The 21767-nt window shown below is 45.7% G+C and overlaps 1 protein-coding gene across 1 annotated transcript; it reads right to left on the reverse strand.

The window, feature by feature from the left end:
• Positions 1–1570: 1570 nt before the first annotated feature.
• Positions 1571–2302, reverse strand: LOC120056418 (thymosin beta-11-like). Its single transcript, XM_039004574.1, has 2 exons — positions 2203–2302; positions 1571–1608 (listed from the first exon to the last, which is right to left on the reverse strand). The coding sequence occupies exons 1-2, from the start codon at positions 2300–2302 to the stop codon at positions 1571–1573; spliced, it is 138 nt and encodes a 45-aa protein (XP_038860502.1).
• Positions 2303–21767: the final 19465 nt, after the last annotated feature.

Raw genomic sequence — 21767 nt, forward strand, 5'->3', positions numbered from 1 at the left:
ACCTCTAATCCTAAATTCCCACCTGTTAGTGTTCTGTAATACGTGATTTAATTGCACAACTGGTGTACCAGGTCTAAATCTATCCCTGATTAGAAGGGCACAATGGAAAAAAAAAATGAAATGGAACTGGTGTTGGGGTCCATAGTTGAGTTGATGGGTTCTACACTATCCAGTGACAAATTGCCTGTGAAGCGTCTCACATTATACAGACTAGATCAATTGTATTGAACATAGTGGCATTCTATACATTTTTATGTTCTGGAATGTTCAATTGAACTGCAACAGTACGGTACTGAATGACCAGTTGAACAATGTGGTGGGGAACATGGTTAGCATAGCCACTTCCCTTTAAATGTCTAATGATCTGTGTTATGTTTTGTGTGGAGCCCAGGAAAAGCAGCAGCTAATGGGGATCCTAATAAAAATACCAAAAAGGTCACTCATTGCTTCAAGCCACACCCAGCAAACGTACCTCAGTCTTCAATAACATTTTGGGGGAAACTTGTCGTTCGGTACTAACCGTTCCGCAACAGAGCAAACCAATGCACCTCATGTTCTTTCACGGTGCAGAAAAACTTGTGGGAATTTTAGTCTCAGCCTGGTCCCAGATCTGTTGTCTCCAATAGCCTGGTCCCAGATCTGTTGTCTCCAATAGCCTAGTCCCAGATCTGTTGTCTCCAATAGCCTGGTCCCAGATCTGTTGTCTCCAATAGCCTGGTCCCAGATCTGTTGTCTCCAATAGCCTGGTCCCAGATCTGTTGTCTCCAATAGCCTGGTCCCAGATCTGTTGTCTCCAATAGCCTGGTCCCAGGTCTGTTGTCTCCAATAGCCTGGTCCCAGGTCTGTTGTCTCCAATAGCCTGGTCCCAGGTCTGTTGTCTCCAATAGCCTGGTCCCAGGTCTGTTGTCTCCAATAGCCTGGTCCCAGGTCTGTTGTCTCCAATAGCCTGGTCCCAGGTCTGTTGTCTCCAATAGCCTGGTCCCAGATCTGTTTGTGCTTTTGCCTACACCATTATCAAGCCTAACAAGTTGGCAAGAGAGCAGACACTGAATGGCACACAGGCTAGCCACTATTCCATGTTTTTTGAGCTGCAGCTGCTAATCTGAGGTGCTGGGAAATGTAGAAGACTACATCTGAAGAGGAAAATATACTGGTTTTGATCTTTAGGCCTGTAGTGTACTTTAATTTGAGGACACATCCTGTTAACATGACAATGTAAGAAAAACTAACTTTTTTTTTCTCGATGTCATCTTTATTGCTCGGACTAAGGCGGTGTTTACACTGGCAGCAACACAGATATTTTTCAGAGCTGATCTGATTGGTGAAAATAAGATTTGAATTGGGCTGCCTGTGTGAACGTAGCCAGAGAGACATACAAAACAAATTGAGCCATAAGTGTTTGAAAAACTCCTGCTACTCTGACTGTAACAGCCAATCCTAATACCCCTTTAGTATTTTTTAATTTTGTTGAGCACCAGTGTGATAAGTCTAGGTCTCGTTGTAGTGGTGGTTCTTGGCAGACAGGTCAGATAATCAAATTAAAGTAGCTTGTCTGAAACTCTTCCTCTGGTCAATGCGATGGCTCTCGCTTCCTCTCTTCATCGATTGCTACAACAGAGAAACAAAGCAAATGTTGAACCCTTTGCAATGAAGACAGCCATCTCTGATATTCATGAATAATAAACATTACATTTCCATTATTGGATGATACAATGAACTTCTCTCATCCTCCCTTAAGGCAAAATGGTTGAGTGAGATGGCTGAGACACCCTGACTCAGAAGGTCACTTTCACAGATTGCAGCTCTTGAGTTGAAGCACAATGTTGACTCATCACCACTGTCACCATGTAAAATGTATGTAAATTAGGAGACCATCTCCCCCTGTTTGGGACAGGGTACAGTACAAAGTGTCTTTTACAAGGAATCTGTGGTTAACGATTTTGGTTAATCTGTTACATATTTGCATTTCTGTTGTCAATCAACCTATTATACAGAATACCCTCCCCCCTGAACACACACACAGTTGCCCTTACATGGATGGGAGATAATGTCCTATTTTTTGTGGTTGTTGCCTGGTCATTTTGCTAGGGAGAGATGCCAGTATGAAGAGTGATCCGTCTAGCAGCCAATGGCACGCCTCACAGGGCTGAGCCCTGGCTCAAGTACATTCATCACACAGCTAGATTAACAAGATTCACTCACTTTCTTTGGTTGGCAATGGGTTCTTCACTCTGGTCTCCGTCTTCTTCAGCTTAGTCTTGTCAAAGCTGGAGATTTCCCTCATGTTGGGTTTGTCAGACATGATGGCTGTAAGTGGAGAAAGAGAGCTGTAAATAAGACAGTAGTTAGTATCAATATGTTACTATCAGAATGGCTATGAGTATGGACACGCCTTAGAATGGAACATGACTCATGTCCTCGGAGTTTTAAGATTGCTACCGCTGTCTGTATGTGTATGTAGGTGGGTTGTGAAGGGCAGCTGGTTCTAAGAGGTTCATGGATGGGTGTTGGTCTCTCTGCCTAGCTGAGTGATCCCTCATGTCTGCTCCTCAGATCCTCTATGTACTATTGGGCTTGGTCTTTGTTCTCCCCTTTACCATCCTTCTCTCTCTATCCCCCTTCTACCATCCTTCATTCTGTCTATCCCCCCCTTCTAGCATCCTTCATTCTGTCTACCCCCCTTCTACCATCCTCCATTCTGTCTATCCCCCCATTCTACCCCTCCTTCATTCTGTCTAACCCCCTTCTACCATCCTTCATTCTGTCTATCCCCCCCCTTCTACCCCTCCTTCATTCTGTCTATCACCCCTTCTACCATCTTCCATTCTGTCTATCCACCCTTCTACCCCTCCTTCATTCTGTCTATCCCCCTTCTACCATCTTCCATTCTGTCTATCCCCCTTCTACCATCCTCCATTCTGTTTACCCCCTTCTACCATCTTCCATTCTGTCTATCCCCCCTTCTACCATCTTCCATTCTGTCTACCCCCCTTCTACCATCCTCCATTTTGTCTATCCCCCCTTCTACCCCTCCTTCATTCTGTCTAACCCCCTTCTACCATCCTCCATTCTGTCTATCCCCCTTCTACCATCCTCCATTCTGTCTATCCCCCCTTCTACCCCTCCTTCATTCTGTCTATCCCCCTTCTACCATCCTCCATTCTGTCTATCCCCCTTCTACCATCTTCCATTCTGTCTATCCCCCCTTCTACCATCTTCCATTCTGTCTATCCCCCTTCTACCATCTTCCATTCTGTCTATCCCCCTTCTACCATCCTCCATTCTGTCTATCCCTCTTCTACCATCCTCCATTCTGTCTATCCCCCCTTCTACCCCTCCTTCATTCTGTCTATCCCCCCTTCTACCATCTTCCATTATGTCTATCCCCCTTCCTACCATCTTCCATTCTGTCTATCCCCCTTCTACCATCCTTCATTCTGTCTATCCCCCCTTCTACCCCTCCTTCATTCTGTCTAACCCCCTTCTACCATCCTCCATTCTGTCTATCCCCCTTCTACCATCCTCCATTCTGTCTATCCCCCCTTCTACCCCTCCTTCATTCTGTCTCCCCTTCTACCATCTTCCATTCTGTCTATCCCCCTTCTACCCCTCCTTCATTCTGTCTATCCCCCCTTCTACCATCTTCCATTCTGTCTATCCCCCTTCTACCATCCTCCATTCTGTTTACCCCCCCCTTCTACCCCTCCTTCATTCTGTCTATCCCCCCTTCTACCATCTTCCATTCTGTCTATCCCCCTTCTACCCCTCCTTCATTCTGTCTATCCCCCCTTCTACCATCTTCCATTCTGTCTATCCCCCTTCTACCATCCTCCATTCTGTTTATCCCCCCCTTCTACCCCTCCTTCATTCTCTCTATTTGCCCCTTCTACCACTCGCTGTGAATCCAGCCCTTCCTTTCTCCTCCTAGAGGTATCATGTTAGATGTAATCAATCACCACCCAGGGAGAGAAAGTGTCTCGTTATATTCCATTCTATTAGTAATATCCCCTCCTAAAATGTCCTCACTCTTTTGGGGTAACGCTGTCTAACAGCCAGCCTGCTGTGGTACTACAAGTAACTGGCTTTATCGTCCAAGTAAATGGGTGGCATATGGACCGTGATAGATAATACTGACACAGATTGCGCGCTCAACCAATTTGTTAACGACGTCGGTTTCCCTGAAGACCACCCCACTGGGGGGTGAATGACGGCATTCAGTGATATCATATCACTGATATTAGGCTCATGGGCTAACTTTCCACATAAGTTAATAGACGTAGCATATGTAATATGATATACATTTAATATATGTACAGATGTAATGGAGAGTATGTCTTACCTTAGAGCAGGGTGTGCTGGTTCCAGAAGCTGCACGTGCCAGTGTCTATGTCTCTCTATTAGCGAGTCCAGAGCTGCGTCTGATATTGCATGTGTGTTTCAGAAGGGTGTGGGCAAGAGGAAGGGAGGTGGCTATTGATCTGCCCATCTCATCCTCCTCCATACATCCTGACACAACATGAAATATTCATGCCACGTAGTAGGAGGGGCCGCAGCACCAGTTCCCAGAGTAACACTGCTGATTCCACACTGATAGGAAAAACAGTCTGAAATTATTGACACCCTTGATAAAGATAATGACTATAAAATCAATTATTCAAATACTGGGGAAATTATATTATTTTATAGTAATAATTGCTCAGAGAAATGGATTTTGTTTAACAAGTAATAATTGTTTTTCTCAAAAAAGGTAGGGGTCAACATTATTGACACCTCTAAAGATTCTTATAAGTGAAGTAGTCAAAAGTTTAGTATTTCATCCCCATATTCCTAGCATACAGTGACTACATCAAGCTTGTGACTCTACAAACTTGTTGGGTGCATTTGCAGTTTATTTTTTGTTTTTGTTTGATATTATTTTGTGGCCAGTAAAAACGAGTGGTTATTAAATACTATATGGTGTCATTTCAGATGATCCTGAATGAACCGTGAATAATGATGAGTGAGAAAGTTACAGAGGGTCAAAAGGTCATACCTCCAAGACATGCTAACGTGCCCTGCTATTGGTAATGGTGAGATGTTAGCATGTCTCGAGGGTGGAATCTTTAGCCCTCTGTAACTTTCTCACTCATCATTATTCACGATTCATTCACAATTATCTGTAATCGTGGTAGCCTCCACATTCATGTAAAAGTGTTTAGAAATATATTCTATTCTTATTTATAATAAAAGTGACACCAAAATGTCACGATACATTATTTACCATTCATTTCTATTGGGCCCAAAATAATCTCTCAAACAACCAAAACAAACTGCAAATGCATCCAACAAGTTTGTAGAGACACAAGCTTGATGTAGTCACTGTGTGCTAGGAATATGGGACCAAACTACTAAACTTTCAATTACTTTATTTATAAGAATATTTAATGGTGTCAATTTTGACCCTTACCTTTAAAACAAATAAAACAAATAATACTTGGTAAAACAAAATCATATTCTCTAAGCAAATGTATTATTATAAAATAATATAATTTCCCAATTGTTTTTACTTACAATATAGCTCAGTATTTGAATGTATTTATTTTATACATTATTTCTCATCTTTATAAAGGGTGTCAATCACTTCAGACCCCGCTGTTTATTAAGCTGCATTATGACGAGGTGAAGAGAGGCAATTATGTAATGGATGAAAATCAGGATTTTGAATAGCCGTAGGGAGATTATGCAGATGAGTCAACGCCGATATGAAGTAGCAACAGGGTTTCTTCAAAGGGGGGGGGGGGGGGGGGGGGGGGCGTGTAGCCTGCCCAGAACGATAAAGATGAACTAGTTATGCCTGTTGAATTGCAGAGAGGCACTCTGACACTCCCCACCTGTTTATCTCCACCATTGCCATATGGTGTCCTTTCATCCAATCACTCCATTGCATACTCCACCTTTCCCCTCAGACTGAACACAACCCTGGGGCTAGATTTCACAGACATTTAGTCATAAGATCCATATACTGTGATAAATTCAGAAGACATATTCACAAACTGAGACAATGTAGACTCAGCGAGAGCTGAGATAGACAAATATCAATGTTCAAGGACACATTCTCGACGTTCCTAGCCGACTGTATATGGCTGCTCAAGACAATAGAGGGGCCTACACTCTGCAGCTTCTGTGCTTCACACATGGTGAGGGGCTCTGCCCATTGGACGCATGGTGATGATTCTTTGACTGCCAGCTGCATCCTTAGCCTGGGTGCCAGTCTGATTCCGCCCACTGGACAACTCCATATGGAACTGTCATGTGTGATAATGATAGTGGAGTTGGCAAAAACACAATCTGATCTGGAACCAGGCTATAGGAGGAGACAACAGATCTGAGACCAGGCTATAGGAGGAGACAACAGATCTGGGACCAGGCTATAGGAGGAGACAACAGATCTGGGACCAGGCTATAGGAGGAGACAACAGATCTGAGACCAGGCTATAGAAGGAGACAACAGATCTGGGACCAGGCTATAGGAGGAGACAACAGATCTGGGAACAGGCTATAGGAGGAGACAACAGATCTGGGACCAGGCTATAGAAGGAGACAACAGATCTGGGACCAGGCTATAGAAGGAGACAACAGATCTGGGACCAGGCTATAGAAGGAGACAACATATCTGGGACCAGGCTATAGGAGGAGACAACAGATCTGGGACCAGGCTATAGGAGGAGACAACAGATCTGAGACCAGGCTATAGGAGGAGACAACAGATCTGAGACCAGGCTATAGGAGGAGACAACAGATCTGAGACCAGGCTATAGGAGGAGACAACAGATCTGGGACCAGGCTATAGAAGGAGACAACAGATCTGGGACCAGGCTATAGGAGGAGACAACAGATCTGGGACCAGGCTATAGAAGGAGACAACAGATCTGGGACCAGGCTATAGAAGGAGACAACAGATCTGGGACCAGGCTATAGGAGGAGACAACAGATCTGGGACCAGGCTATAGGAGGAGACAACAGATCTGAGACCAGGCTATAGGAGGAGACAACAGATCTGGGACCAGGCTATAGGAGGAGACAACAGATCTGAGACCAGGCTATAGGAGGAGACAACAGATCTGGGACCAGGCTATAGGAGGAGACAACAGATCTGGGACCAGGCTATAGAAGGAGACAACAGATCTGGGACCAGGCTATAGGAGGAGACAACAGATCTGGGACCAGGCTATAGGAGGAGACAACAGATCTGAGACCAGGCTATAGGAGGAGACAACAGATCTGAGACCAGGCTATAGGAGGAGACAACAGATCTGGGACCAGGCTATAGGAGGAGACAACAGATCTGAGACCAGGCTATAGGAGGAGACAACAGATCTGAGACCAGGCTATAGGAGGAGACAACAGATCTGGGACCAGGCTATAGGAGGAGACAACAGATCTGGGACCAGGCTATAGAAGGAGACAACAGATCTGTTCCATAAGAACAGCCAGGATGTTGACAGGGTCCAGGGTGCCTCTGTTAATCTGGGGGTGGGGCAGGCTGGGTTGGGACACATCCAATCCCTGCTTTGAGGTGGTCGATGGCCATATGACAGAAACCTCTCAGTATCAATACAGTATTTAACAATAGTATGCATACATTAGATGCCGGCAAACTCTTGAATGGTCCACAAAATGCGTGGATAAATGTTCCCACCATTTTGAAGGTTACGTTACTTACATGAATTTTTGAATTGCACAGTTAGACCTGTAGTCATTATGAATATCCAAATATAATCTGAAGAAAGAGACATTTTTAAATGAATCGTCCATACTCACCACGATTATCACCGATAGCGTTTATGGAAGTTTCAAGTTTCATCTTCACCACTTGATGGAGTCAGAGCACATGCCATATTACAATGAGTAAAACCCTGCCACATGTACATAGCTTGTGTATCAGACTCACCCAACCCAGGTCTGTATGTCTGTTGTCTGTTCAGCTGGGGGTTTGTATCTGTCTGGTTATGTTCACACTTTGGCTCTGTGTTTGGTTATATACTAGTATCTGAAGAATAACTCCACTGAAAAGATGAATATAGTGCCTCAATACAAGCTCTGGACAGCACAGCCTACATTCAATGCTGAAGGAATATGTCAATTAGTCAGGCTACTGGTTGTTTCTTGTTGACAGCTATGGACTCAGTTTGAGAATAACCATGACATCTCATTGGTCTTTTACTGCAGTGTTTCACAACTCCAGTACCCCCAACAGCCCAACTCCAGTCCTCCAGTACCCCCAACAGCCCAACTCCAGTCCTCCAGTACCCCCAACAGCCCAACTCCAGTCCTCCAGTACCCCCAACAGCCCAACTCCAGTCCTCCAGTACCCCCAACAGTCCAACTCCAGTCCTCCAGTACCCCCAACAGTCCAACTCCAGTCCTCCAGTACCCCCAACAGCCCAACTCCAGTCCTCCAGTACCCCCAACAGTCCAACTCCAGTCCTCCAGTACCCCCAACAGCCCAACAGCCCAACTCCACTCCTCCAGTACCCCCAACAGCCCAACTCCAGTCCTCCAGTACACCCAACAGCCCAACTCCAGTCCTCCAGTACCCCCAACAGCCCAACTCCAGTCCTCCAGTATCCCCAACAGCCCAAAAGCCCAACTCCAGTCCTCCTGTACCCCCCAACAGTCCAACTCCAGTCCTCCAGTACCCCCAACAGCCCAACTCCAGTCCTCCAGTACCCCCAACAGCCCAACTCCAGTCCTCCAGTACCCCCAACAGCCCAACTCCAGTCCTCCAGTATCCCCAACAGCCCAACAGCCCAACTCCAGTCCTCCAGTACCCCCAACAGTCCAACTCCAGTCCTCCAGTACCCCCAACAGCCCAATTTCAGTCCTCCAGTACCCCCAACAGCCCAACTCCAGTCCTCCTGTACCCCCAACAGCCCAACTCCAGTCCTCCTGTACCCCCAACAGTCCAACTCCAGTCCTCCAGTACCCCCAACAGTCCAACTCCAGTCCTCCAGTACCCCCAACAGCCCAATTTCAGTCCTCCAGTACCCCCAACAGCCCAACTCCAGTCCTTCAGTACCCCCAATAGTCCAACTCCAGTCCTCTAGTACCCCCAACAGCCCAATTTCAGTCCTCCAGTACCCCCAACAGCTCAATTCCAGTCCTCCAACAGCCCAATTTCAGTCCTCCAGTACCCCCAACAGCCCAACTCCAGTCCTCCAGTACCCCCAACAGCCCAACTTCTCCAGTACCCCCAACAGTCCAACTCCAGTCCTCCAGTACCCCCAACAGTTCACATTGTTGTTGTAGTCCTGGACAAACACACCTCATTCAGATCATTGAGGGCTTGATGATTAGTTGACAAGTTAAATCAGGTGTGCTTGTTCATGGTTACAATAAAAATGTGTACTGTTGGGGGTACTGGAGGACCAGGGTTGGGAACCACTGTTAAATGAGTACAGGGTATAGGCTGGGCACACTCATACCCTAGGGCCCAGTTTTTCTAAAGTTATCTGATCAGATAGGATTAAATGTTAGAATTAGTATTTTCAAAACTGAACAATTCGATTCTGATCCTCCCGATAGGGATTTGGTTTGGTAATCCAATCTGACCTTGAGGATTACATTTCATTTTTTCATTTTTCAAAGGTGTTTTGATGGTGAAAATCTGCATTATTTTGATCCCACTGGACGGGTGAATTCAGGGTGGATTTAGAAACTACAACCAATACATTTTAGTGTAACTAAGGTAACGAGGTGTTACATTTTCTGAAAACCAAAGGTTCATTACGTTACATTTCCCACAGTATAGGTAGCTGGTCAGTTGTTATATTGAGAAATGTCAAATTAATGCATGTACTTACTAATATGTAAATAGTATTTTTTTTATTATTATTTAGGTACCTTCATGTATTTCACTCATCTCTGTTTCCCTTTGACAGTGTAGAAGTAGTAGCACAAGATGTCCATTAGATGGAAATGTGTTCAAAGCACTGAAAACCAGTGTTCTGTGATCTTGATATTGTTGTGATCTGAATCAAAATAATCCTATCCCATTATTTTCAGAGAAATTGCCTCAAAATCAGCCAGATTGATCTGATCCTGGATTGCAAAAAAAATTGATTAGAGAATTAAACGTTTAAAAAAAAAAAACTGGGCCCTCAATAAAGCGTTTTATCTCAAGATTTGTCATTTTTGTCAAGCAGTTTTCATCTTTGTCCACTAGGCGGCAGTGTAAGTCCTTTTTGGTCATGTTCTGCAATGACACACAGTGCCATCACAAAGTATTCATACACCTTGACGTATTCCACATTTTGTTGCATTACAGCCTGAATTCTAAACCGATTTAATACAATTTTCTCACCCATTTACACACAATACCCCATAATGAAAAAGTGAAAACATGTTATTGAAAATTAAATACACAAGTATTCACACACCTGAATCAATACTTTGTAGTGGCACCTTTGGCAGCAATTACAACTTTGAGCCGTTTTGGGAATGTCTGTATCAGCTTTGCACATCTGGACTTGGGGATTCTCTCCCGCTCTTTCTTGCAGAATTTTTTTCAAGCTCTGTTAAATTAGATGGGAAGTAGCAGTGAACAGCAATCTCCAAATCCTTCCGCAGATTTGTTATGGGATTCAAGTCTGGACTTTAGCTGGGCCACTCAAGGACCGTCACATTCTTGTTCTGAAGCCATTCCAGCGTTGCTTTGGCTGTGTGCTTGGGGTCATTGTCCTGTTTCAATGTAAATATTCCACCCCAGTCCAAGGTCGTTTGACCTCTGAAGTAGGTTCTCATCAAGAATTTGGCTCCATTCATTGTTCTCTCTATCCTTACCAGTCTCCCAGTCCCTGCCGCTGAAAAGCATCCCCATAGCATGATGCTGCCACCAACCTGCTTCACGGTAGGGATGGTGTTCGACAGGTGATGAGTTTTGCATTCAGGCCAAAGAGTTACATTTTTGTCTCATCAGACCACATCATCTTTTGCATTATGCTCTGTCTTTCACATGCCTTTTTGCAAACTCCAGGTGTGCTGTCAAGTGCCTCTTTTCTCAGGAGTGGCTTCCATCTGGTCACTCTCCCATAAAGCCCAGATTGGTAAAGTGCTGTAGAGACATCGGGCAGGTTCTTCCATCTCAGCCAAGGAACTCTGTAGTTCTGTCAGAGTGGTCATTGGGTTCTTGGTCACCTCCCCGACCAAGTTCCTTCCTGCCCGGTTGCTCAGTTTGGTCAGACGGCCAGCTCTAGGCAGAGTCTGGGTAGTTCCATATTTTTTCCATTTCCCAATGATGGAGACTGTGCTACTGGAAACTGTCAACACTCTAGAATGTTTTTAAATTCCCAGATATATAGTAACTTCAAAATGTGTGTCCAAAGTTTAATCTCTACCTCTTGCTGTCTGCATCACTTACTGTTTATATCAGTCAGACACAGTCAGACTACCTGGTCGGCCCTGTTACCAGTGGAGGCTGCTGAAGGGAGGACGGCTGATAATAATGGCTGGAAGGGCGCAAATTGAAACCATGGAAACCATGTGTTCGATGTATTTGATACCATTCTACTTATTCTGCTCCAGCCATTACCACGAGCTCGTCTGTCCTCCCCAATTAAGGTGCCACCAACCTCCTGTGCCTGTTACCACTCTTCAAATCCTTCAGCACTGTCAAATAGTGGCGAGGGAGAGAGAGAGAACCGTCACTGCAGACCACTTTTCCAGTTCCACTTCATCCTGAGTATCCTGTTAATGGGGGGGTTTGAGAGGACAGAAAACATTTTGCAGTCAGAATAGCATTACAAATCCTTCCTCTGCTCAGTCAGTCAGCATGTGAAAAGTTGGTGTAGAGGTACACTTAGAGGGGATGATAACAGGGTGAAGACGAGTCACCCGGGAAAAATAGTGCTTTTTCTTTTGTGTAGTTATTACAGCCCTTCTCATGACGGCAACTGGTTGTCTGTTGATTCCTTAGAGGTGAAACTGCATGCCACAGCCTCCCACATCTGTTAAAAGGTAGAATATTTCATTCAGACCAGTAGACAGTGAGAATGGAGACAGAGCGGACATGATGAGGAATACAGACAGAATATTAGTATAGTACTTTACACACTGTGAGTGAGATTTGGTTGGGGGGGCCCCCACTTCACGGCAAAACATTTTAGTGACCCCCCTCTTGACGCTGGAGATAAGTTTTCAAGTTAATTTCCTGTAATTCTACACATTTTGCCATGGGGCGTAGAGGACATTTGCATTTTTAAAGCAAGCTTTCTGAATTTCTACCCATTTTGCCATGGGGCAGAGAGATAAATGTTTTGCTGTTTTACAGCTATTTCCCTGCAATTCTACCCATTTTGCCATGGGGTGGAGAGAAATGTTTGCAGTTTTAAAGCTAATTTCCTGCAATTTTAGACATTTTGTCCTGACTTATGCCATGTTAATATGATATCTGTGTAAGAATGAATCAGGGCCCCTGGGCCACATGTCCTGCATGCACAGTCAGTATTCGGCCATGATTACTACAAGTTTAGACAGCTGGCTAGACTAACTACCAATCTAAGACATTTTACTTGACATGACTAATTGAGTGACTGTCAGTGACTGACACAACAAGAGAAAAACTGCTGATGCACAACCACATTTATTAATGGCACCTTACGTATTCTACTATTCTTACTCTCAATAGTAAGTTGAGACTTTGTATAATAGTAAGTTGAGGTCTAGGGCCCCCTAGTGGCTGGCGCCCCTATGCGACTGGTCTAATGCCTGGAACAGGCCCTGCTGTGACTCCCATGTGATTCTGTCACTGGTGAGTTGTTTCATCAAAATGGGAACAAAACAGGGGAGAGCTGCAGGCTGGAATGGATGGAAATTGGGCAAATTCTCAACTTGGAGTGCCTAAAGTGCATGGAACTTTCTAGCTATGAAAATGACGCAACACACACACACACACACACACACACACACACACACACACACACACACACACACACACACACACACACACACACACACACACACACACACACAGATCCCTATTTACTTGTAAAGTTTGAACATAAAAGCCCAGAGGATTTGTTCAGAGGGTTTGTCCAATTGGTGCCACCCCCCCTTTCTTGCCCTCTATTTCTTGCCCTCTATTTTTTTCTCTTGGGAGCACTTGACGTATCGCAGCTGTGTTCAACAGAGTCCACTTCCCACGCACCGTCAGTCACCCTCTACCCCTGGATCCCAGACCCCCCCCCCCACCCCCCCACGCACCGTCAGTCACCCTCTACCCCTGGATCCCAGACCCCCCCCCCCCACGCACCGTCAGTCACCCTCTACCCCTGGATCCCAGACCCCCCTCCCCCCACGCACCGTCAGTCACCCTCTACCCCTGGATCCCAGACCCCCCCCCCACGCACCGTCAGTCACCCTCTACCCCTGGATCCCAGACCCCTCCCCCACGCACCGTCAGTCACCCTCTACCCCTGGATCCCAGACCCCCCCCCCCCCCCCCCCCCCCCCCCACGCTCCGTCAGTCACTCTCTACCCCTGGATCCCAGACCCCCCCCCCCGCACAGCACATCTATTTCTATGGGCACAAGCACTGTTCATGACACCAACTGTTCACACCCCTCTTGTTGGCGGAGAGAACATTTTGCAGTTTTAAAGCAAATTTTCTTGCAATTCTATACATTTTGCCATGTCTAATGTGTATATTTGAGTATATCAAACATTACTACAAAATCTTGCCGGGAAGAAGCTGTTGTCATGGAAACAGTGTACCGATGGAAACACATGACAATGAGAGAGACAGAGAGAGAGACAGAGAGAGACAGAGAGACAGACACAGAAAGGGAGAGGAGACACAGAAAGGGAGAGGAGACACAGAGAGCTGAGAGAGAGAGAGAGCTGAGAGAGAGAGGGGGAGCAGAGAGAGAGAGAGAGAGAGAGAGAGAGAGAGAGAGAGAGAGAGAGAGAGAGAGAGAGAGAGAGAGAGAGAGAGAGAGAGAGAGAGAGAGAGAGAGAGAGAGAGAGAGAGAGAGAGAGAGAGAGAGAGAGAGAGAGAGAGAGAGAGAGAGAGAGGGAGCGGAGAGAGCAGAGAGAGAGAGAGCTGAGAGAGAGAGAGCTGAGAGAGCTGAGAGAGAGAGAGCTGAGAGAGAGAGAGACACAGAAAGGGAGCGGAGACACAGAAAGGGAGCGGAGACAGAGAAAGGGAGCGGAGACAGAGAAAGGGAGCGGAGAGAGAGAGAGAGCAGAGAGAGAGAGAGCTGAGAGAGAGAGAGAGAGACACAGAAAGGGAGCGGAGACACAGAAAGGGAGCGGAGACACAGAAAGGGAGCGGAGACACAGAAAGGGAGCGCAGAGAGAGAGAGAGCTGAGAGAGAGCTGAGAGAGAGAGAGAGCTGAGAGAGCAGAGAGCAGAGAGCAGAGAGCAGAGAGAGAGGGGGAGCTGAGAGAGAGGGGGAGCTGAGAGAGAGGGGGAGCTGAGAGAGGGAGAGAGAGGGAGCTGAGAGAGGGAGAGAGAGGGAGCTGAGAGAGGGAGGGAGCTGAGAGAGAGAGAGAGGGAGCTGAGAGAGAGAAAGAGGGAGCTGAGAGAGAGAAAGAGGGAGCTGAGAGAGAGAAAGAGGGAGCTGAGAGAGAGAGGGAGCTGAGAGAGAGAGGGAGCTGAGAGAGAGAGGGAGCTGAGAGAGAGAGGGAGCTGAGAGAGAGAGGGAGATGAGAGAGAGATGGAGATGAGAGAGAGGGAGATGAGAGCGCAGTCAATGGGAGAGATCCATTCCTCTGGGCACATTACACACTGACCAGGTCTGGCCTCGCCAAGGTAGAGGCACTGAACGCTTAAGGCACTTGTCAAACACAACATAGCGGCTTGAGACGCAGCAATCACTCTATGGCAGGTAGTTTGATGGACTAGAAGCAGGTGTAGATAGTTTAATGGACTAGAGGCAGGTGTAGATAGTTTAATGGACTAGAGGCAGGTGTAGGTAGTTTAATGGACTAGAGGCAGGTGTAGGTAGTTTAATGGACTAGAGGCAGGTGTAGGTAGTTTAATGGACTAGAGGCAGGTGTAGGTAGTTTAATGGACTAGAGGCAGGTGTAGGTAGTTTAATGGACTAGAGGCAGGTGTAGATAGTTGAATGGACTAGAGGCAGGTGTAGATAGTTGAATGGACTAGAGGCAGGTGTAGATAGTTGAATGGACTAGAGGCAGGTGTAGATAGTTGAATGGACTAGAGGCAGGTGTAGATAGTTTAATGGACTAGAGGCAGGTGTAGGTAGTTTAATGGACTAGAGGCAGGTGTAGGTAGTTTAATGGACTAGAGGCAGGTGTAGATAGTTGAATGGACTAGAGGCAGGTGTAGATAGTTGAATGGACTAGAGGCAGGTGTAGATAGTTGAATGGACTAGAGGCAGGTGTAGATAGTTGAATGGACTAGAGGCAGGTGTAGATAGTTTAATGGACTAGAGGCAGGTGTAGATAGTTTAATGGACTAGAGGCAGGTGTAGGTAGTTTAATGGACTAGAGGCAGGTGTAGGTAGTTGAATGGACTAGAGGCAGGTGTAGATAGTTGAATGGACTAGAGGCAGGTGTAGATAGTTGAATGGACTAGAGGCAGGTGTAGATAGTTGAATGGACTAGAGGCAGGTGTAGATAGTTGAATGGACTAGAGGCAGGTGTAGATAGTTGAATGGACTAGAGGCAGGTGTAGATAGTTTAATGGACTAGAGGCAGGTGTAGATAGTTTAATGGATTAGAGGCAGGTGTAGATAGTTTAATGGACTAGCGGCAGAAGGGGTTAGAAAGGAGTGTGGTAGGGGCTGTGCCAGACATGTCCTTCCTCTCCTGCTGAGCTCTCTCTGTGAGAAGGTGCACTCTCCCTTCCTGTTACATAAATTCTCCACGCTTGTGGAGGCGGCTTACATAAGCATTGGAGCTTAATTCTCCATCAAGACGTTCGTTCCTCACTGGCCGACAATTCACATAGTTCCCCCCCGTTAAAGCCCCACTCTCTCGCTCTCTCCCTCTCTCTCCCTCTCTCTCTCCATTTCCCTCTCCCTCTCCCTCTCTGTCTCTCATTCTCTCTGTCTCCCACTCAATTCAATTCAATTCAATTTAATGGCTTTATTGGCATGGGAAACATATGTTAACATTGACAAAGCAAGTGAAGTAGATAATTAACAAAAGTTAAATAAACAATAAAAATGAACAGTAAACATTACACTCACAGAAGTTCCTAAAGAATCAAGACATTTCAAATGTCATATTATGTGCAAATAGTTCAAGTACAAAGGGTAAAATAAATAAACATAAATATGGGTTGTTTTTACAATGGTGTTTGTTCTTCACTGGTTGCCCTTTTCTTGTGGCAACAGGTCACAAATCTTGCTGCTGTGATGGCACACTGTGGTATTTCACACAATAGATATGGAAGTTTATCAAAATTGGGTTTGCTTTCAATTTTTTTGTGGATCTGTGTAATCTGAGGGAAATATGTGTCTCTAATATGGTCATACATTTGGCAGGAGGTTAGGAAGTGCAGCTCAGTTTCCACCTCATTTTGTGGGCAGTGTGTACATAGCCTGTCTTCTCTTGAGAGCCAGGTCTGCCTACGGCGGCCTTTCTCAATAGCAAGGCTATGCTCACTGAGTCTGTACATAGTCAAGGCTTTCCTTAAGTTTGGGTCAGTCACAGTGATCAGGTATTCTGCCACTGTGTACTCTCTGTTTAGGGCCAAATAGCATTCTAGTTTGCGCAGATTTTTGATATTTCTTTCCAATGTGTCAAGTAATTATCTTTTTGTTTTCTCATGATTTGGTTGGGTCTAATTGTGCTGTTGTCCTGGGGCTCTGTGGGGTGTGTTTGTGTTTGTGAACAGAGCCCTAGGACCAGCTTGCTTAGGGGACTCTTCTCCAGGTTCATCTCTCTGTAGGTGATGGCTTTGTTATGGAAGGTTGGGGAATCGCTTCCTTTTAGGTGGTTGTAGAATTTAACGGCTCTTTTCTGGATTTTGATAATTACCTGGTATCGGCTTAATTTTGATCTGCATGTGTTATTTGGTGCTTTACGTTGTACACAGAGGATATTTTTGCAGAATTCTGCATGCAGAGTCTCAATTCGGTGTTTATCCGATTTTGTGAATTCTTGGTTGGTGAGTGGACCCCAGACCTCACAACCATAAAGGGCAATGGGTTCTATAACTGATTCAAGTATTTTTAGCCAGATCCTAACTGGTATGTCAAATTTTATGTTCCATTTGATGCCATAGAAGTTCCTTCTTGCCTTGTCTCTCAGCTCGTTTCTCAGCTTTGTGGAAGTTACCTGTGGCGCTGATGTTTAGGCCGAGCTATGTATGGAATTTGTATTTGTGGTCCTGGCAACTGGACCTTTTTTGGAACACCATTATTTTTGTCTTACTGAGACTTACTGGAGGAGTTTTAGTATAGCCAATTGGAATTTGTGGTCTGTATATTTGATCATTTCATTGAGGATGCCGTCAACACTGCAGGCCTTTTTGGGTTGGAAGGTTTGTATTTTTTCCTGGAGTTCATTCAATGTAATTGGAGAATGCAGTGGTTTCTGGTAGTCTTTAATAGTTGATTCTAAGATTTGTATTTAATCATGTATATGTTTTTGCTGTTTGTTCTTTGTTATAGGATTGGAGAAGTGATTTACCCATACATCTCCATTTTGGATAGATAACTCTTTGTGTTGTTGTTTGTTTTCAATTTTCCAAAGTGGTTAGAGTCTATGGATTATTTTTCTCTCTCTCTCCCCTCTCTCTCTCTCTCTCCCTCTCCCTCTCCCCTCTCTCTCTCTCTCTCTCTCTCTCTCCTCTCTCTCCTCTCTCTCCTCTCTCTCTCTCTCTCTCTCTCTCTCGCTCTCTCTCGCTCTCTCTCTCTCTCTCTCTCTCTCTCTCTCTCTCTCTCTCTCTCTCTCTCGCCCTCATGTTCTCCCTCCTCCTGTCTCTTCCTCTTGTTCTCCCTCCCTCTACCTCTTCTTCTCCCTCTCCCTCTCCCTCTTTGTCTTCTCTCTCTCTATTTTGGTTAACATTGCTGGGGGGATTTTCCTGTCCTGGCTTGTGAGTCTTCATGTTCACACTGCTGTTGTAAAGTTCATCTCCATCACATCCTCCTACTGTATGGACACTTATTCCTAATTTTGATGAGAATATCCAGACAGCGATAATAAGTCATGGCTGATTTAGTGAGTGACATTAATTATATTATATTATCTCTCCATCAGTGTAATTAATAAGACCTAAATCTGTGAGTGATGTCTCAAACACATTAGTGGCTGAATATGACATGCTGCAGAGCTGTAGATGGACCTTCTTCCACATGAGCTGACAAGGCTGAGGAGAGTTACAAGAAACACAGCACATGACAAAACAAACTCCAAGCAGATATTATTGACACACATTTGTTTACTTTTCTCCTATCCATCAGAGAAATTGAACTGAATTGGCCCAAGCCCAGTATTAACCTATTATTCTGTAGAGGGTAAAGTGTTTGTCTATTTGGGAGTTCATGTTGAATCATGTGAAAAGTCAATCTGTCCTATGCATGGTCAAAGGGGAATAGTCTGTGAAAACTTAACTCCCCAGAGTCACCTAAAAAATACCTCCCCAGAGTCATCTAAAAAAATACCTCCCCAGAGTCACCTAAAAAAGACCTCCCCAGAGTCACCTAAAAAAGACCTCCCCAGAGTCACCTAAAAAAGACCTCCCCAGAGTCACCTAAAAAAGACCTCCCCAGAGTCACCTAAAAAAGACCTCCCCAGAGTCACCTAAAAAAGACCTCCCCAGTCATCTAAAAAAAACTCCCCAGAGTCACCTAAATAATACCTCCCCAGTCATCTAAAAAAGACCTCCCCAGTCATCTAAAAAATATCTCCCCAGAGTCACCTAAAAGGACCTCCACAGTCACCTAAAAGGACCTCCACAGTCACCTAAAAGGACCTCCACAGTCACCTAAAAGGACCTCCACAGTCACCTAAAAAAGACCTCCCCAGAGTCATCTAAAGAAGACCTCCCCAGTCATCTAAAGAAGACCTCCCCAGAGTCACCTAAAAGGACCTCCCCAGTCACCTAAAAGGACCTCCCCAGTCACCTAAAAATACCTCCCCAGTCACCTAAAAAATACCTCCCCAGTCATCTAAAAAAGACCTCCCCAGAGTCACCTAAAAAAGACCTCCCCAGTCACCTAAAAAAGACCTCCCCAGTCACCTAAAAAAGACCTCCCCAGTCACCTAAAAAGACCTCCCCAGTCACCTAAAAAGACCTCCCCAGTCACCTAAAAAGACCTCCCCAGTCACATAAAAAATACCTCCCCAGTCACATAAAAAATACCTCCACAGTCATTTAAAAAATACCTCCCCAGTCATTTAAAAAATACCTCCCCAGTCATCTAAAAAATACCTCCCCAGTCACCTAAAAAATACCTCCCCAGTCACCTAAAAAATACCTCCCCAGTCACCTAAAAAATACCTCCCCAGTCACCTAAAAAATACCTCCCCAGTCACCTAAAAAATACATCCCCAGTCACATAAAAAAGATATTCCCAAGTCACCTAAAAAGACCTCCCCAGTCACCTAAAAAGACCTCCCCAGTCACCTAAAAAATACCTCCCCAGTCACCTATAAAAGATCTCCCCAGAGTCACCTATAAAAGATCTCCCCAGAGTCACCTAAAAAATACCTCCCCAGAGTCACCTAAAAAATACCTCCCCAGAGTCACCTAAAAAATACCTCCCCAGTCACCTAAAAAATACCTCCCCAGTCACCTAAAAAATACATCCCCAGTCACCTAAAAAATACCTCCCCAGTCATCTAAAGAAGACCTCCCCAGTCACCTAAAAAAAGACCTCCCCAGAGTCACCTAAAAAAAGACCTCCCCAGAGTCACCTAAAAAAGACCTCCCCAGTCATCTAAAAAAGACCTCCCCAGAGTCAATGTTTTGGAAAATGGTTTCCCTGGGTCCCTAAGGTGTGAGTCTGAGAGAGAGAGTTGACTTTGAGAGAGAGAGAGTATACAGGGTGACAGCGAGAGAGAAAAGTTGGTGAAACAGAAGTTTATGAATCAAAAATCTGTATGGACCTTCACATAGCTCCTGAGGAGATGTACAGTAGCTGTCGGCACTCTATCTTACTGATCAGCTTCTTTCTGACCTATTTCACAGCAGCCGGAATCGCTATCAGCTGCTTGACGCAGCATCCACAGTACTCACTAACATCCCGGGGCAGGCAGATGATCTGAAGGGGAGCTGAGAGAGGGGAAATATTTATCCTGTAGTCTTCACAAGCCAACTATCTTCCATATCAAAGGAATTCACTGCTTCCCCGCTGAAACAGGAATGCACTGCTTCCCCCCTGAAACAGGAATTCACTGCTTCCCCGCTGAAACAGGAATGCACTGCTTCCCCGCTGAAACAGGAATTCACTGCTTTCCCCCTGAAACAGGAATGCACTGCTTTCCCCCTGAAACAGGAATTCACTGCTTCCCCGCTGAAACAGGAATTCACTGCTTCCCCGCTGAAACAGGAATTCACTGCTTCCCCGCTGAAACAGGAATTCACTGCTTCCCCCCTGAAACAGGAATTCACTGCTTCCCCGCTGAAACAGGAATTCACTGCTTTCCTCCTGAAACAGGAATTCACTGCTTCTCCGCTGAAACAGGAATTCACTGCTTCCCCGCTGAAACAGGAATGCACTGCTTCCCCGCTGAAACAGGAATTCACTGCTTTCCTCCTGAAACAGGAATTCACTGCTTCTCCGCTGAAACAGGAATTCACTGCTTCCCCGCTGAAACAGGAATGCACTGCTTCCCCGCTGAAACAGGAATTCACTGCTTTCCTCCTGAAACAGGAATTCACTGCTTCCCCCCTGAAACAGGAATTCACTGCTTCTCCGCTGAAACAGGAATTCACTGCTTCCCCGCTGAAACAGGAATGCACTGCTTCCCCGCTGAAACAGGAATTCACTGCTTTCCTCCTGAAACAGGAATTCACTGCTTCCACCCTGAAACAGGAATGCACTGCTTCCCCGCTGAAACAGGAATTCACTGCTTTCCTCCTGAAACAGGAATTCACTGCTTCTCCGCTGAAACAGGAATTCACTGCTTCCCCGCTGAAACAGGAATGCACTGCTTCCCCGCTGAAACAGGAATTCACTGCTTTCCTCCTGAAACAGGAATTCACTGCTTCTCCGCTGAAACAGGAATTCACTGCTTCTCTGCTGAAACAGGAATTCACTGCTTCCCCGCTGAAACAGGAATGCACTGCTTCCCCGTTGAAACAGGAATTCACTGCTTTCCTCCTGAAACAGGAATTCACTGCTTCTCCGCTGAAACAGGAATTCACTGCTTCCCCGCTGAAACAGGAATGCACTGCTTTCCCCCCTGAAACAGGAATGCACTGATTTCCCCCTGAAACAGGAATGCACTGCTTTCCCCCTGAAATAGGAATTCACTGCTTCCCCCCTGAAACAGGAATTCACTGCTTCCCCGCTGAAACAGGAATTCACTGCTTCCCCGCTGAAACAGGAATTCACTGCTTCCCCGCTGAAACAGGAATTCACTGCTTCCCCGCTGAAACAGGAATGCACTGCTTCCCCCCTGAAACAGGAATGCAGTGCTTTCCCCCCTGAAACAGGGATGCAGTGCTTTCCCCCCTGAAACAGGAATGCACTGCTTCCCCCCTGAAACAGGGATGCAGTGCTTTCCCCCCTGAAACAAGAATGCACTGCTTCCCCCCTGAAACAGGGATGCAGTGCTTTCCCCCCTGAAACAAGAATGCAGTGCTTCCC

This window comes from Salvelinus namaycush, chromosome 12, assembly GCF_016432855.1.
Source record: "Salvelinus namaycush isolate Seneca chromosome 12, SaNama_1.0, whole genome shotgun sequence".
NCBI lineage: Eukaryota > Metazoa > Chordata > Actinopteri > Salmoniformes > Salmonidae > Salvelinus > Salvelinus namaycush.

Coding starts and splice junctions, on each gene's coding strand:
- LOC120056418 (XM_039004574.1), bottom strand. CDS start 2,302: ATGTCTGACAAACCCAACATGAGGGAAATCTCCAGCTTTGACAAGACT. Junction 1,609..2,202: donor CCCATTGCCAACCAAAGAAA/GTGAGTGAATCT, acceptor TCTCTGTTGTAG/CAATCGATGAAGAGAGGAAG.